Source organism: Canis lupus, chromosome 30 (genome assembly GCF_011100685.1).
Source record: "Canis lupus familiaris isolate Mischka breed German Shepherd chromosome 30, alternate assembly UU_Cfam_GSD_1.0, whole genome shotgun sequence".
Taxonomy (NCBI): Eukaryota; Metazoa; Chordata; class Mammalia; order Carnivora; family Canidae; genus Canis; species Canis lupus.
In genome coordinates, this window is record NC_049251.1 from 24,338,564 (window position 1) to 24,350,309 (window position 11,746).

An 11,746-nucleotide genomic window follows, 5' to 3' on the forward strand; every position below is an offset into this window, starting at 1 on the left:
TCTACATTAAGAAATAACCAATTATTCAATTATTTCCAGTGGTCTTTTTGTGTTCTGTGTTTCCAGGCGGGCACATGAACGGCCCCCACCCCATCCACATAGGATGCACCCAAATTATGGTCATGGGCATCATATTCATGTGCCTCAGACTATGTCCTCACATCCTCGACAGGCTCCAGAGAGATCTGCCTGGTCAGTATCTTGTTTATTTCAAAGTTATGCTCAGCAGTCTGTGTTAGAGCTGTCAGAACAGATGCTTTATAGTGGACATACAGAACAGTGATGTGGAGAAACTGAATTCTTTCTTATCTGTGAGACACTGTCTCTGGCAAGTTATAAAAGCTTGAAGTGGAAAGAGGAACGTGAGTTCTGGGACAGAGAACCATGTCAAACAGGAGTAGAGCTTTTCTGTTGGTTTTCAGGGGTATCTGCCATCAAAGTTAACTCCCTAAATGGATCTTACTCTCACAACTTCCTTATCTACTACCCCACCTTTGTACTCAAATCTGCTTTACCACTTCTAACCCCTGTTTATTGACAAGGGAAATTGAGCCTGTGTCCTAGGTGTGTGGTCTTTTTTAGAGAAATGGAAGCAGATTTGCATTAATTTTTCTTTCTGAATCCATTGTCTGTAGGCAGTCATTGAGACCTTGGTCCACAACAAGGATATTTGAGGAAAAACACAAAAATAAGAATAAGTAAATAAAAATTTGGCATTTACCAATTTTATTCTTTATAAAATTTTGTTCGCCGTTGCTTTATAAGGTACAGAAGCTTTTTTTCTGCTAATTATCTTGCTGCCAACAACCCAGAGACACTGTCTAATAAACAAAAGCCCTGGGAGCATCTGTAACGTTCATATAAACCAGAAAACTATTTTATATGTTCCTCAAGTAGATTCCGACTTTTAGAATGGAAGGAACCATTAAGGGTCATTCATTATATTTCCTTCCTTTGTAGGATGTGAAACTTGAGTGCAAATGCTTTGCTTTTTATGATCACAAAATTGAATTTTTGAGTTTTAATTGCTGAAATGAATTTGAAATTATTAATTAAATCTTTGGGGCTAAATTCTCTTTTTCTGAGCTGTGTCAGTTAAGAAGCTTTATATTACTTTAAAAAATGTAAATATACTCTCCCATTTCTGTTGACAATAAAGATACTCTAAGGACATCTGAAAGGTAAAGTGTTCTCGTCCTTTGTCAGGGAACTGGGAATTGAAGCTGGAGTGACTGCAGCTACTTATACACCTGGAGCACTGCATCCTCACTTGGCCCATTACCATGCACCACCACGACTTCATCACTTACAATTAGGAGCTCTTCCTTTAATGGTAAAGTAGAAAAATTTCAAAATTCTGACATACTCCCTTTCTAAAAGTATTCTTCCTGTTCCAAGTGAAATATCTTATTGGAAAATTTTTAAATGTTATTAGTTTTTATGGGTGTTTTAATGGAATATGAGAATTATTATTAGATTGAAATTGTGCTATAAAAAGATTAGATACATTAAAATCTTTATTTGTATTTGCATTGTGAAATGTACTCTTCTTAATATAAAAAATAATTTTTCTTTTATACTAAGATAGTAGTCTTGTTCCACTGTCACTAGAACATAGGCTTTATTTTGTACATTCATCTTTTTATTTTTTTATCTGCAGAAAGATTATACTAACTCTGATTTAAACAGATTCAGATCTTGATACCAATTTGAGTTCTAAAAAACAAGTTCAGCAAAGATAAATTTAATTCACTATTCATAATACCTACTAGTTATAAAAGTGGTACAGGTTAGGGAGTTTCTTTGTCCTGTGGAGGTAAAGACATTGCAGGAGTAGTTTCCGAGATGCTTTATTATTATACCTGAGACTTAGGCTTTGGAATTGAGAATGGTACTCTTACTGTGGTTATAGCATGAAAGGAACTGTTAAACAGCGGAAGCTGTTTTTGATATTTGTAGGTCTGAGGGGTGGGGGTCACTCAGCAATTAGAAATAAAGCTGCCCTCCCAATAAACCAGAACTGAGGAACAAAGGAGACTGAGGGAGGGTTACAGGGCACGTGCAGGTTAAACAATTTGAGGGGCAGGAGTTCCTTTGGTATTTTTTATTTTCCTTAGAGATGCATGTGTAGGAGGGTAGGTTATCTGCTGAGAACTTGGTATTGTTGATTTTGATTGTAAGGAAAGTTATAGATATTTGAATAATAGGCTATTTGAAGGTTAAAAGTTACTGCTTATTTTAAATTCTTTTCTGCATATGAATTGTCTTTTAAAGCTGTAAACTCACTAGAAGTATGTTGTGATTCAGTGGAAGCTGACTAAATAATGGATATTTATAAAGATGAAGAATGGTGCCCTATCTCAGAATCCCCCTTTCCTAATAAGTCTGCTGTTATTACGTACAGTAATTATTTTATAAAGTTGTGCAAACCCTGAGTAAGTAAACATAGAGCCATTATTCTTGCGGTAGATACAGAGTTAGGTTACTATAAGCTTCTGGTCACCGTGTTGATCTGGTCACAACAACCAGTCAGTACATGACCTTGTTTTGATGTCTTATTTCAGTTTTTTGGTTTTTTTTTTTTTTTTTAGATTTTATTCATTTATTAGATTTTTAAAATTTTTTTATTCATGAGAAAGAGAGAGAGAGAGGCAGAGACACATGCAGAGGGAGAAGCAGGCTCCATGCGGGGAGCCTGACGTGTGACTCCATCCTGGGTTTCCAGGATCATGCCCTGAGCTGAAGGCGGCGCTAAACCGCTGAGCCACCGGGGCTGCCCTCTATTTCAGTTTAAAGACACTTTATTTGATATATTATTGAGTTATTAGCATGGAGCTTGATGGCCCGCAAAACTCGTGCTTGAATGAAGCTTATCTATATATATTTTGTCCATAAGGCATATCACACAGTCTTCTTGCACTTAGGAATACTAGTCACCAACACTTAAGCTTGGTGGCCATTTTAAACAATAAATCATCAGTAAAGAGCGCAAAAATGGAAAACATGGCACTTAAATAGATCACAAAAAAGACTCATGTTTATAGTATGAGTGCTGAATAAGAAGACAGAGCCTTGTTCTACCCTAGCGAGGAACATGTCAGACAATTCCAATTTTGTTGCTGCTGTATATGTGTCCATGAATAATTGAGAGAGCATAGGTATTGATTTTGTAGCTAGAAATAAATTTTATCAAGTAGGCAAATTCATGAATAATGAGGATTGAGTATGCCTAGGAAAAATTAGAAAACACTATTAAAACTTTCACTAACAGAACTAAGCAAAAAAAGGATCAGGGTACCTTTGGTATAGAGGAGGGGAAATAAGTTTTGTTGGAAAATTTTGTGCATTTTTGTTTTGTAATATGGTTTGTTTTTTTTTTTGTAATATGGTTTAATAAAGGTCTCTGAAATTGACAAAATTTACAAAAATTTTTATATGTTTAGGCTACCAAGAGCATCAGTCTTAACTTTGGGTATTTTTTTTTTTTTTTTTTAACTTTGGGTATTTTCTACTTAGGATTCTTTGTGCAAAATAAATCAATAGAAGAAACCTGTTTTCCCATGGAACAGCTTTTTTTTTTTTTTTTTTTTTTTTCTGCTTGTATTTTAATAGTTATTCTGTGAGATTATATTTGAAGAGGAGCTTAACCCTTTTATAGAGTGCTTAGTTGGAGTCATGTATACTTATGGAAGTTGAATTTTGTTAGTAGCTGAATGGAGAGAATTGAGTGTCTGAATTATTTAGTGTGTTAAAACTCAAGCCTACTCTTACTTGATTTAGTCTATGTCTTCTATTAAAATAGGTTCCTGACATGGCAGGCTATCCTCATATTCGTTACATTTCATCAGGATTGGATGGAACATCATTCAGAGGTCCTTTCAGGGGCAATTTTGAGGTATGTAATACAAATAATGAAGACATTTGCCATAATATCTTTAATGTAGAGAGAGAATATATGTATTATTAGTATTCACTAATAGGACTGAGTTGAGTAGGACTGTTGCACTGGCTGGGAATCAGAAAGCAGCATAATGTCTGAATTTTTGATACTTCTGCTGGGGGTTATCACAGAAAGGTTTATAAGCAATATTAATCCACTTATTTAAAGATGAGTAAATGAAAATAATATAGAAATTTATTAAATCAATATAAATATCAGATAAAGAGCTATACCATTAAATGTGGGTGGAAAATCTCAACTGCTTTTGACTAAGCTTATTTTTAGAGAAACATTACTGGACAAAAGAAACTTAAGTAATTCAGCACATAGCTAACTATCTTGTTTGAATTTTCAGGAAGAACAAATCATTTGAGTATGATTTGAAGTTTTGTTTCTTCATGTCACTTTGAAAGTTCCTTTGATTCATTTCCCTATTTTTCTATAATGATTTCATCTTCTCCATGCATACATACTGACTTTATATAGTAACATGTAGTAATATGTTGTCCTTATCTGTAAGGATAACTTTGCCATACTACTACAATTGGCTGAGAAAAGAATTATAAACATTTGCCTTACCATATATGGCTTTTGTATTTATATTGCAGGTTTATAAATATGGAACTTTATTGCTTTTACAGTATTAACAGTGTTCACAAAATAATCATCCTGGCTTTTGATACTAATCTTTACCTTCAGGAACTGATTCATTTGGAAGAAAGATTAGGAAATGTGAATCGTGGCGCATCCCAGGGGACAATTGAAAGATGTACATATCCACATAAATACAAAAAGGTAAGAATTTATCCTATGAAATGTCTATTTTATTATTAAATTGCATAAAATTTAATATTATGGACCTTTTTTGAGATTGTGGAGTCTAGCAACTACATTATTTATTACCAAAACAATACATAGTTCTTTTAAATTATTGAAGGTCTAAAAATACATCCTTGAAGTTACTTTACCCTGCTGACCCAAGTCTTCCCTCCAAGAGTAAAAATCATAGTTAACACTTTTTTAGGTAAGCTTTACTATAATATGCATAAAATGCATATTTTTATGCATTTACAGTAATGTCACTATGTATGGATTTTTTCTTTCACCTTCGAAAGTAACAAAGGGGTTGATATACACACAGTTTTGCACATTTCCTATTGCTTCTCTTTCAGCATTCACAGGTCACCCATATTCTTTTTAATAGTTTATATAAAATTTCATTATATGGCAGTACTACAGTTTTTTAAAAATATTTTATTTATTTATTCATGAGAGGCACAGAATGAGAGAGAGAAGCAGAGACACAGGCAGAGGGGGAAGCAGGCTCCATGCAGGAAGCCCGACATGGGACTCGATCCCGGGTCTCCAGGATCACACCCTGGGCTGAAGGCAGCCATTAAACCTCTGAGCCCCCCAGGCGTCCCAGCAGTACTATAATTTAACCTCGCCATTTATTTGGACATTTAATCTACATTTCTTATATTCTGCCCTCAATTTCTTATGGAGTAGTATATCTAGAAGTCAAGGAGCAAATCTATAAGTTTCTTTCAATAATGTCTTCTGCTACACAGAGAATGAAAACAACTGTTCTTTGTATTTTTTTGTTTTCTAAGAGTATTAGTGAGGTGTTATCATTGAATTTAAGTCCTTTCAGCTATGTAAGCTAAAGACTATAATTAGCATTAATTTATTTGGATATTTGAAATACTCATTAGTAAAATAAAGTTCATTTACCTGTACTCATGATGGGACAAAAATAGTGTTTATCTTGTGTATCATCCTAATTGTGGATTAAAAATAATAGAAACTAATGAATTCCTGTTACATTTGATTATGCTTTTGATGCTGTTTAAGGGCCTTATAAACAACAGTTGGTGGTAGTCACTTAATTCACCATTAATTCATGACAGCCATACCTGGGAAATAAGTTGTGGGTATGAATGTGTGGTTTTGTTTTGTTTTTGTTTTTCAAATAAACACAGACTTTACTCAGTTGTTCAATAATGTCATCTCTACTAATAAGGTAACAACTGATTGGTTCTCACAGAGGAAACTGCACTGCAAACAAGATGGGGAAGAAGGGACTGAGGAAGACACAGAGGAAAAATGTACTATCTGTTTGTCTATTTTAGAGGAAGGTGAAGATGTGAGGTAACTAGACATTAATTATTTAAAAACCTATTGTCAAAATTGTACAAGAGATTTTATTTGAAAGAGGACTAGAAACCAAATACAGATTACTCCTGGCATACCCTATTACCAATACCTGACAGATAGAATTGCCTTTTTACAGCGAGTGGAAGAATAGAAAGATGAAAGTCTTTGTATTACCAGCAGAGGGGTGGGAATGGGAAGTATACTGCCTCTTTTAGGGGCCCACCAAGATTTGGCCAGGAAAATTTTGTAATCAAATTGTCTTCTTTAAATCTTTCAGAAAGGAGAATTTGGAGGCTTCAGAACTTAAGACAGTTATATTAATGTGTTCTTCAAAGCTTAAAGAAGGCAGTCCTGATTAGCTCCATGCAGTGTGTTTTACAGCATCTTTCATAAATTAGTTGTGTCCTAAAATTTCCTCTCAGCTTATAGGACTATTCTCTTCTTGCAGTTTTGTGATTTGGAAATGTTACTGTGCTAACCCACTGTTAATTTTAGGCATTTTCTTTTTTCTTTTTTTTTCTTCTCTTTTCCTTCTTTTCTTTTTTTCTTTTCTTTCTTTTCTTTTCTCTTTTCTTTTCTTTTTTTTCTTTTTTCTTTTTTCTTTTTTCTTTTCTTGAGAGAGAGAGGGAAAGGGCAGAGGGAGCGAGAGAGAGAATCTCAAACAGGTTCCAGGTTCCATACCCAGCGGGGAGCCCGGCATGGGGCTCAATCCCACAGAGTCTGAGATCATGACTTGAGCTGAAATCAAGAGTCAGACTCTTTTTTTTTTTTTTTAATTTTTTATTGGTGTTCAATTTACTAACATACAGAATAACCCCCAGTGCCCGTCACCCATTCACTCCCACCCCCCGCCCTCCTCCCTTTCTACCACCCCTAGTTTGTTTCCCAGAGTTAGCAGTCTTTACGTTCTGTCTCCCTTTCTGATATTTCCCACACATTTCTTCTCCCTTCCCTTATATTCCCTTTCACTATTATTTATATTCCCCAAATGAATGAGAACATATAATGTTTGTCCTTCTCCGACTGACTTACTTCACTCAGCATAATACCCTCCAGAAGAGTCAGACTCTTGACCTACTGAGACGCCCAGGCGCCCCAGCCATTTTCTTTTTTTTTTCTTTCTCTCTTATTTTTGGCATTTTCTTTTTGTATTTCTTAAATAATTGTTTTATTTTTATTGTTTTTTCTAGTGTAACATCTCATATGAAACAAGTTCTATAAGATAAATAACAGAACCACATGATGAGGGGATCCCTGGGTGGCACAGCGGTTTAGCGCCTGCCTTTGGCCCAGGGCGCGATCCTGGAGACACGGGATCGAATCCTACGTCGGGCTCCCGGTGCATGGAGCCTGCTTCTCCCTCTGCCTATGTCTCTGCCTCTCTCTCTCTCTCTCACTGTGTGCCTATCATAAAAAAAAAAAAAGAACCACATGATGATTTTGTTTCTCTAATATATAAGGATAACTTTTTTATATTTCTTTAGTTGGCTGAGAGAAAAAAATTATGCACAGTTGGCTACCATATCACATATTAAGGCTATTTCAAACACATTTTTTTAAAAGATTTTATTTATTTGAGAGAGAGTGTGTGTGAGCACACGAGCAAGGAAGAGGGGCAGAAGGAGAGGGAGCAGACTCCAACTGAGCAGGGAGCCCAATGTGGGCCGATCCCAGGACCCTGGGATCATGACTTGAGCTGAAGGCAGACACTTAACCAGCTGAGCCACCCAAGTGCCCCTAGAGGTATTTCAGAACACTGTATTTCTAACAAAGGTTTACAAATATGGAAGGTGTAATTGTTTTTATAGCATTGACAATGCTGTTCATGCAGTAATTGGAACACCTCTTTTTAGCTACTAATTTTGCAAAATATTACAAAGTCTGAAAATGTATGAAAACTCCTAACAGTGAATGGAAGTAGAAATGGACACTTAAGTAGTAACTTCTATCTCACTGTTCATTTAGATTTAATATTATCCTTTATTACCTGGAATTATTATTTCTCAATTTCTAACTGATAATTTGGTGTAGTATAGTGAAATAAACATCTTTTAACCTACTTTTATTTTTTCCATTAATTTTTTATTGAGATATAATTGACATAATATCGTATTAATTTCAATTTATACAACATGGATTGATAATACAGATTTATTCCAAAACAGATTAACCTACCTTTAAAAGAGTAGCATCGTATTAAGTGGATATAATAATATTATTGAAAACAATATTATTAACCTTTAATCATATATGGAAGTTTAATGTATAAAGATCCTCTAGATAAAAAATAATATTGCATATTAAGACATTCCTTAATTAGTATATATTTACTGTAATAGTGCTGATGTTTTTGAGAGATAATTAAATATATTTTTAAAGTGCTGAATAAATGTATAGTGATTTGATATTAAAAATATATTTGCAGCATTATATAACAGGGAACATACTGCCAACCTCATTGTGTTGGCAGCTCAGGTATAGAAACCAAGCTGGAATAATTGCTAGTATAATTGTCATTCTTAAAATTCCTAAGATTTGATGTAATTTGGTTCCATAGCTGTGACAGTTAATTATCGAGGTCATTTATAAATTATATTGCTCAAAGAGTAATTTAATTCAGGTGTAACTCATGAGGTTGTGTATGACTTTGTTTTTTTTTTTTTTTTCCCTAGAAGGGAAGGATGCCTAGTAACTTCAAAACACTGGAGAATTATTAGATTTAAAAATAAATACATGTGCAGTTGTCATGAAACTCATTTTTGCAATATTTGCTTTTTGTTTTCTTTGCCTATAATAGACGCCTTCCCTGTATGCACCTGTTCCACCAAGTGTGTGTTGACCAGTGGTTGATTACCAATAAGAAGTGCCCCATATGCAGAGTGGACATTGAGGCCCAGCTGCCAAGTGAAAGTTGACAACATGTTTCAGAACTTTTGCCCTCCCTCTCATTCCCATCCTCCTGGTACTGCAGTCAACCAAAGATGGCGTGACTTACCTGCGCAGATTTGGAAGCCTTGAACTTAAAGTGCGGCTCTGCTATATGGTACAACTAATGCTAGACCTACAGTTTATGTATACAGTTGAGTTTGATGTATTTATAAAAGCTTTTTTTTTTTCTAGATTTGACATTTTTCCTGTATCATTTTACTGTATTTTTGCATGGTTCCTTGTATTGCATTTCTTTGCACATATTATGGGCTTGTGACCCTAAACTTGCAGGCAAGATTAGCTGCTTTAGTAAGTAGAATTTTGTGGTCTTTTTGTTTTTTACATAGTACCAGGTCTTGAGAATTATGAATTTTTTTATCCATTACTAACCTTTAATTTAATCAATCATGTACTTTAGTTTAATGTATAAAGATCCTCTAGAAAATGATAATATTGTGTATTAAGACATTCCTTAATTAGGACAAAATGGCTGCTGTATATTTACAATATGGAGTTCTGAGTTAAATACCATCCTTAATACTGGGAACAGAATACAAACCATATTCAATCAGATGCAGGTGGTATTCACATCACCAGAGTGATCAATAGAAATTTTCTTGGTGTATCCTTTTCCTTTCAGCACAATGCAGATAGAGTTGAATATTGATATCATACATTTAGACTGCTGTTCTGATTGTATTTATCTTTTTCCTACATCGTTTAGAACTTTATTTCCCTGAGTCAGTTTTTGCTGCTGTGAAACAGCTCTGATGAACACTAAATATTAATTTCAATTAGCTGGATTGTACATACTTGCAGATTTAACAAAATTTTAGGGAAATTAAAGAAGACATGTAGAATTTTGTTCAGTCTTCTGCTAAGCACGTATAGTAAGGATATCTGCTTAATATTGATTTTGTAATTAACACATTCAGTCAGGATTTAGAATTGCAGTCATTGGCAGGTATCTCTGCATTCATAGAACTTCTAAAGGTCCCAGGATCACTTTTAAGGGATTTTATTAGTTTAAAGATAAATAAAGTCAGCTGAATCTACATGTCTCTTGTTTTATTTCTCTTTAAACTTGAAAACAGTAAATCTGCAGATACTGTGAGGCACAAATTATACTGTCAACCTACTGTTGCTCTGGTTTTAGACTCCCACTTCATACATTACCAAGAGTCGATCACTGATTTAAAATTTTTAATTTCTATAGTTAAGATTTACTGCATAATATAGAATATAAAGTTAAGTTAACATACTAACATTTCTCCTTTGGAGAAAGTTTTAATCCACTTCAGGATGCATATTATCAAGATACTTTCATATACAGGATAGCCTAATTTTATTTGTCTAAATATGCTTAATATGCCCCAGATTGCAAATGCATCAGTCAGTAACGTCACTGTCTGTATGTGGAAGACATGTTCCCATGGATCATATGTGAAGATGTCAATAAGCTTGCATTAAGCCACCTGCTTTGTAAGTGGATTGATTAATAAATAACTTATATTTCTATTGTCTTTGTGTTTCATAATTAGTTTTATATAAAACAGTATATCAAACATTTTGGAACGCAAAAATAGTGATCTCACTCAAGTTGACATTGCATAATTTTCATATTCATTCAGTTATAGCTACTTTTTTTGTATTAGTATAACACTGTAGTAATTGTCAATATCAACATGCTTCAACATAGTTATGTGTGGAGATGGAGGATGGACTACAGTTATGAAATTTGGATATAAAATAACATTTTTTAAAAAGAATGCTTGATGATTAGGCTGCAGTTGTAGAAGGGCATAGGAGGGAGACAAAGAATGACCATGGCCCATGCCTGCCATCTTACTAGGAAAAAGAGCAAGTAGCTTGTGTTTAAGTAACCTGTGATGGGTATAGGACTTTGCACTGGAAAAGCCAGGGCTGTGCCTAGGGTGGAAGTATAGATGGGGAGAATTCTATACAATGGAGTCCTTTTGATGTTCCCCAAAACACAAGAACAGATTTCTCTATTTTTTAATATTACATCAGATTTAGATGCACGACTACCTGTTGACCTGTTTCATAATTGCTACTGATTTTTTTTATGTAGATAAAGCATTATTACTTTAAAATTTATTTAATACAAGTATTTGTGGCATAAACCTGGATTGTTAATGCAGGAGCTTAGTAAGCTACTGCAATTAGATACAGAAAATGTGATTAGTAATGAACCAAGTACAGAAGAAAATAATATAACTTTTGTGCTTTGTTTTGGTGTCTTCCATATCCTGCTGCATCTTATGTCAAAATGAAAATTCAGTGATAGCTGTCCAAATACTTTAGAACTAAAATTCTTTTGTCAGAAAATCCTTATTTTTATTGTTGTCAATATGCAAGTGATAAACTGATATTTGAAACATTTTTCTTACTCTGGTGACTTTATTTTAAAAGCTGCTAACACACCTCAATCATTTGAACCATAACAATGTGACATACAGAAAACTAGCTCTTTTAAAAATGGTATTTGTAACACTATTATTAAAACACAGACTTTGGACATTTCACTATTAGTTTGTCATAAATGAGAATAGTTTAATTCTGTAGGTAATGCATCCTGATTTCGAACTTACCTTCCAAATCCTCTGGAAACGCAGTGAATTTTTTTACTTTTTCAAGACTTCATGGAGCACCTGGCTGGGTCTGTTGGTAGAGCATGTGACTCTTGTATTTGGGATTGTA

The 11,746-nt window shown here is 34.2% G+C and overlaps 1 protein-coding gene across 8 annotated transcripts in view; it reads left to right on the top strand.

Annotated features, from left to right (window-relative positions):
- The window catches only part of RNF111 (ring finger protein 111), a 95,460-nt gene extending 84,032 nt beyond the window's left edge, over nucleotides 1-11,428 (top strand). For 4 of the 8 annotated variants that reach the window (XM_038580558.1, XM_038580560.1, XM_038580559.1 and 1 more), the window contains 6 exons: nucleotides 40-192; nucleotides 1,207-1,333; nucleotides 3,803-3,895; nucleotides 4,640-4,735; nucleotides 5,964-6,091; nucleotides 8,895-11,428. In XM_038580558.1, the coding sequence (XP_038436486.1) occupies nucleotides 40-192; nucleotides 1,207-1,333; nucleotides 3,803-3,895; nucleotides 4,640-4,735; nucleotides 5,964-6,091; nucleotides 8,895-9,012 (715 nt within the window). In that variant the 3' untranslated portion in view covers nucleotides 9,013-11,428. The remainder of the gene's footprint in view (nucleotides 1-39; nucleotides 193-1,206; nucleotides 1,334-3,802; nucleotides 3,896-4,639; nucleotides 4,736-5,963; nucleotides 6,092-8,894) is intronic. The other 4 variants (XM_038580561.1, XM_038580562.1, XM_038580556.1 and 1 more) reach the window with 3 other exon arrangements.
- Nucleotides 11,429-11,746: the final 318 nt, after the last annotated feature.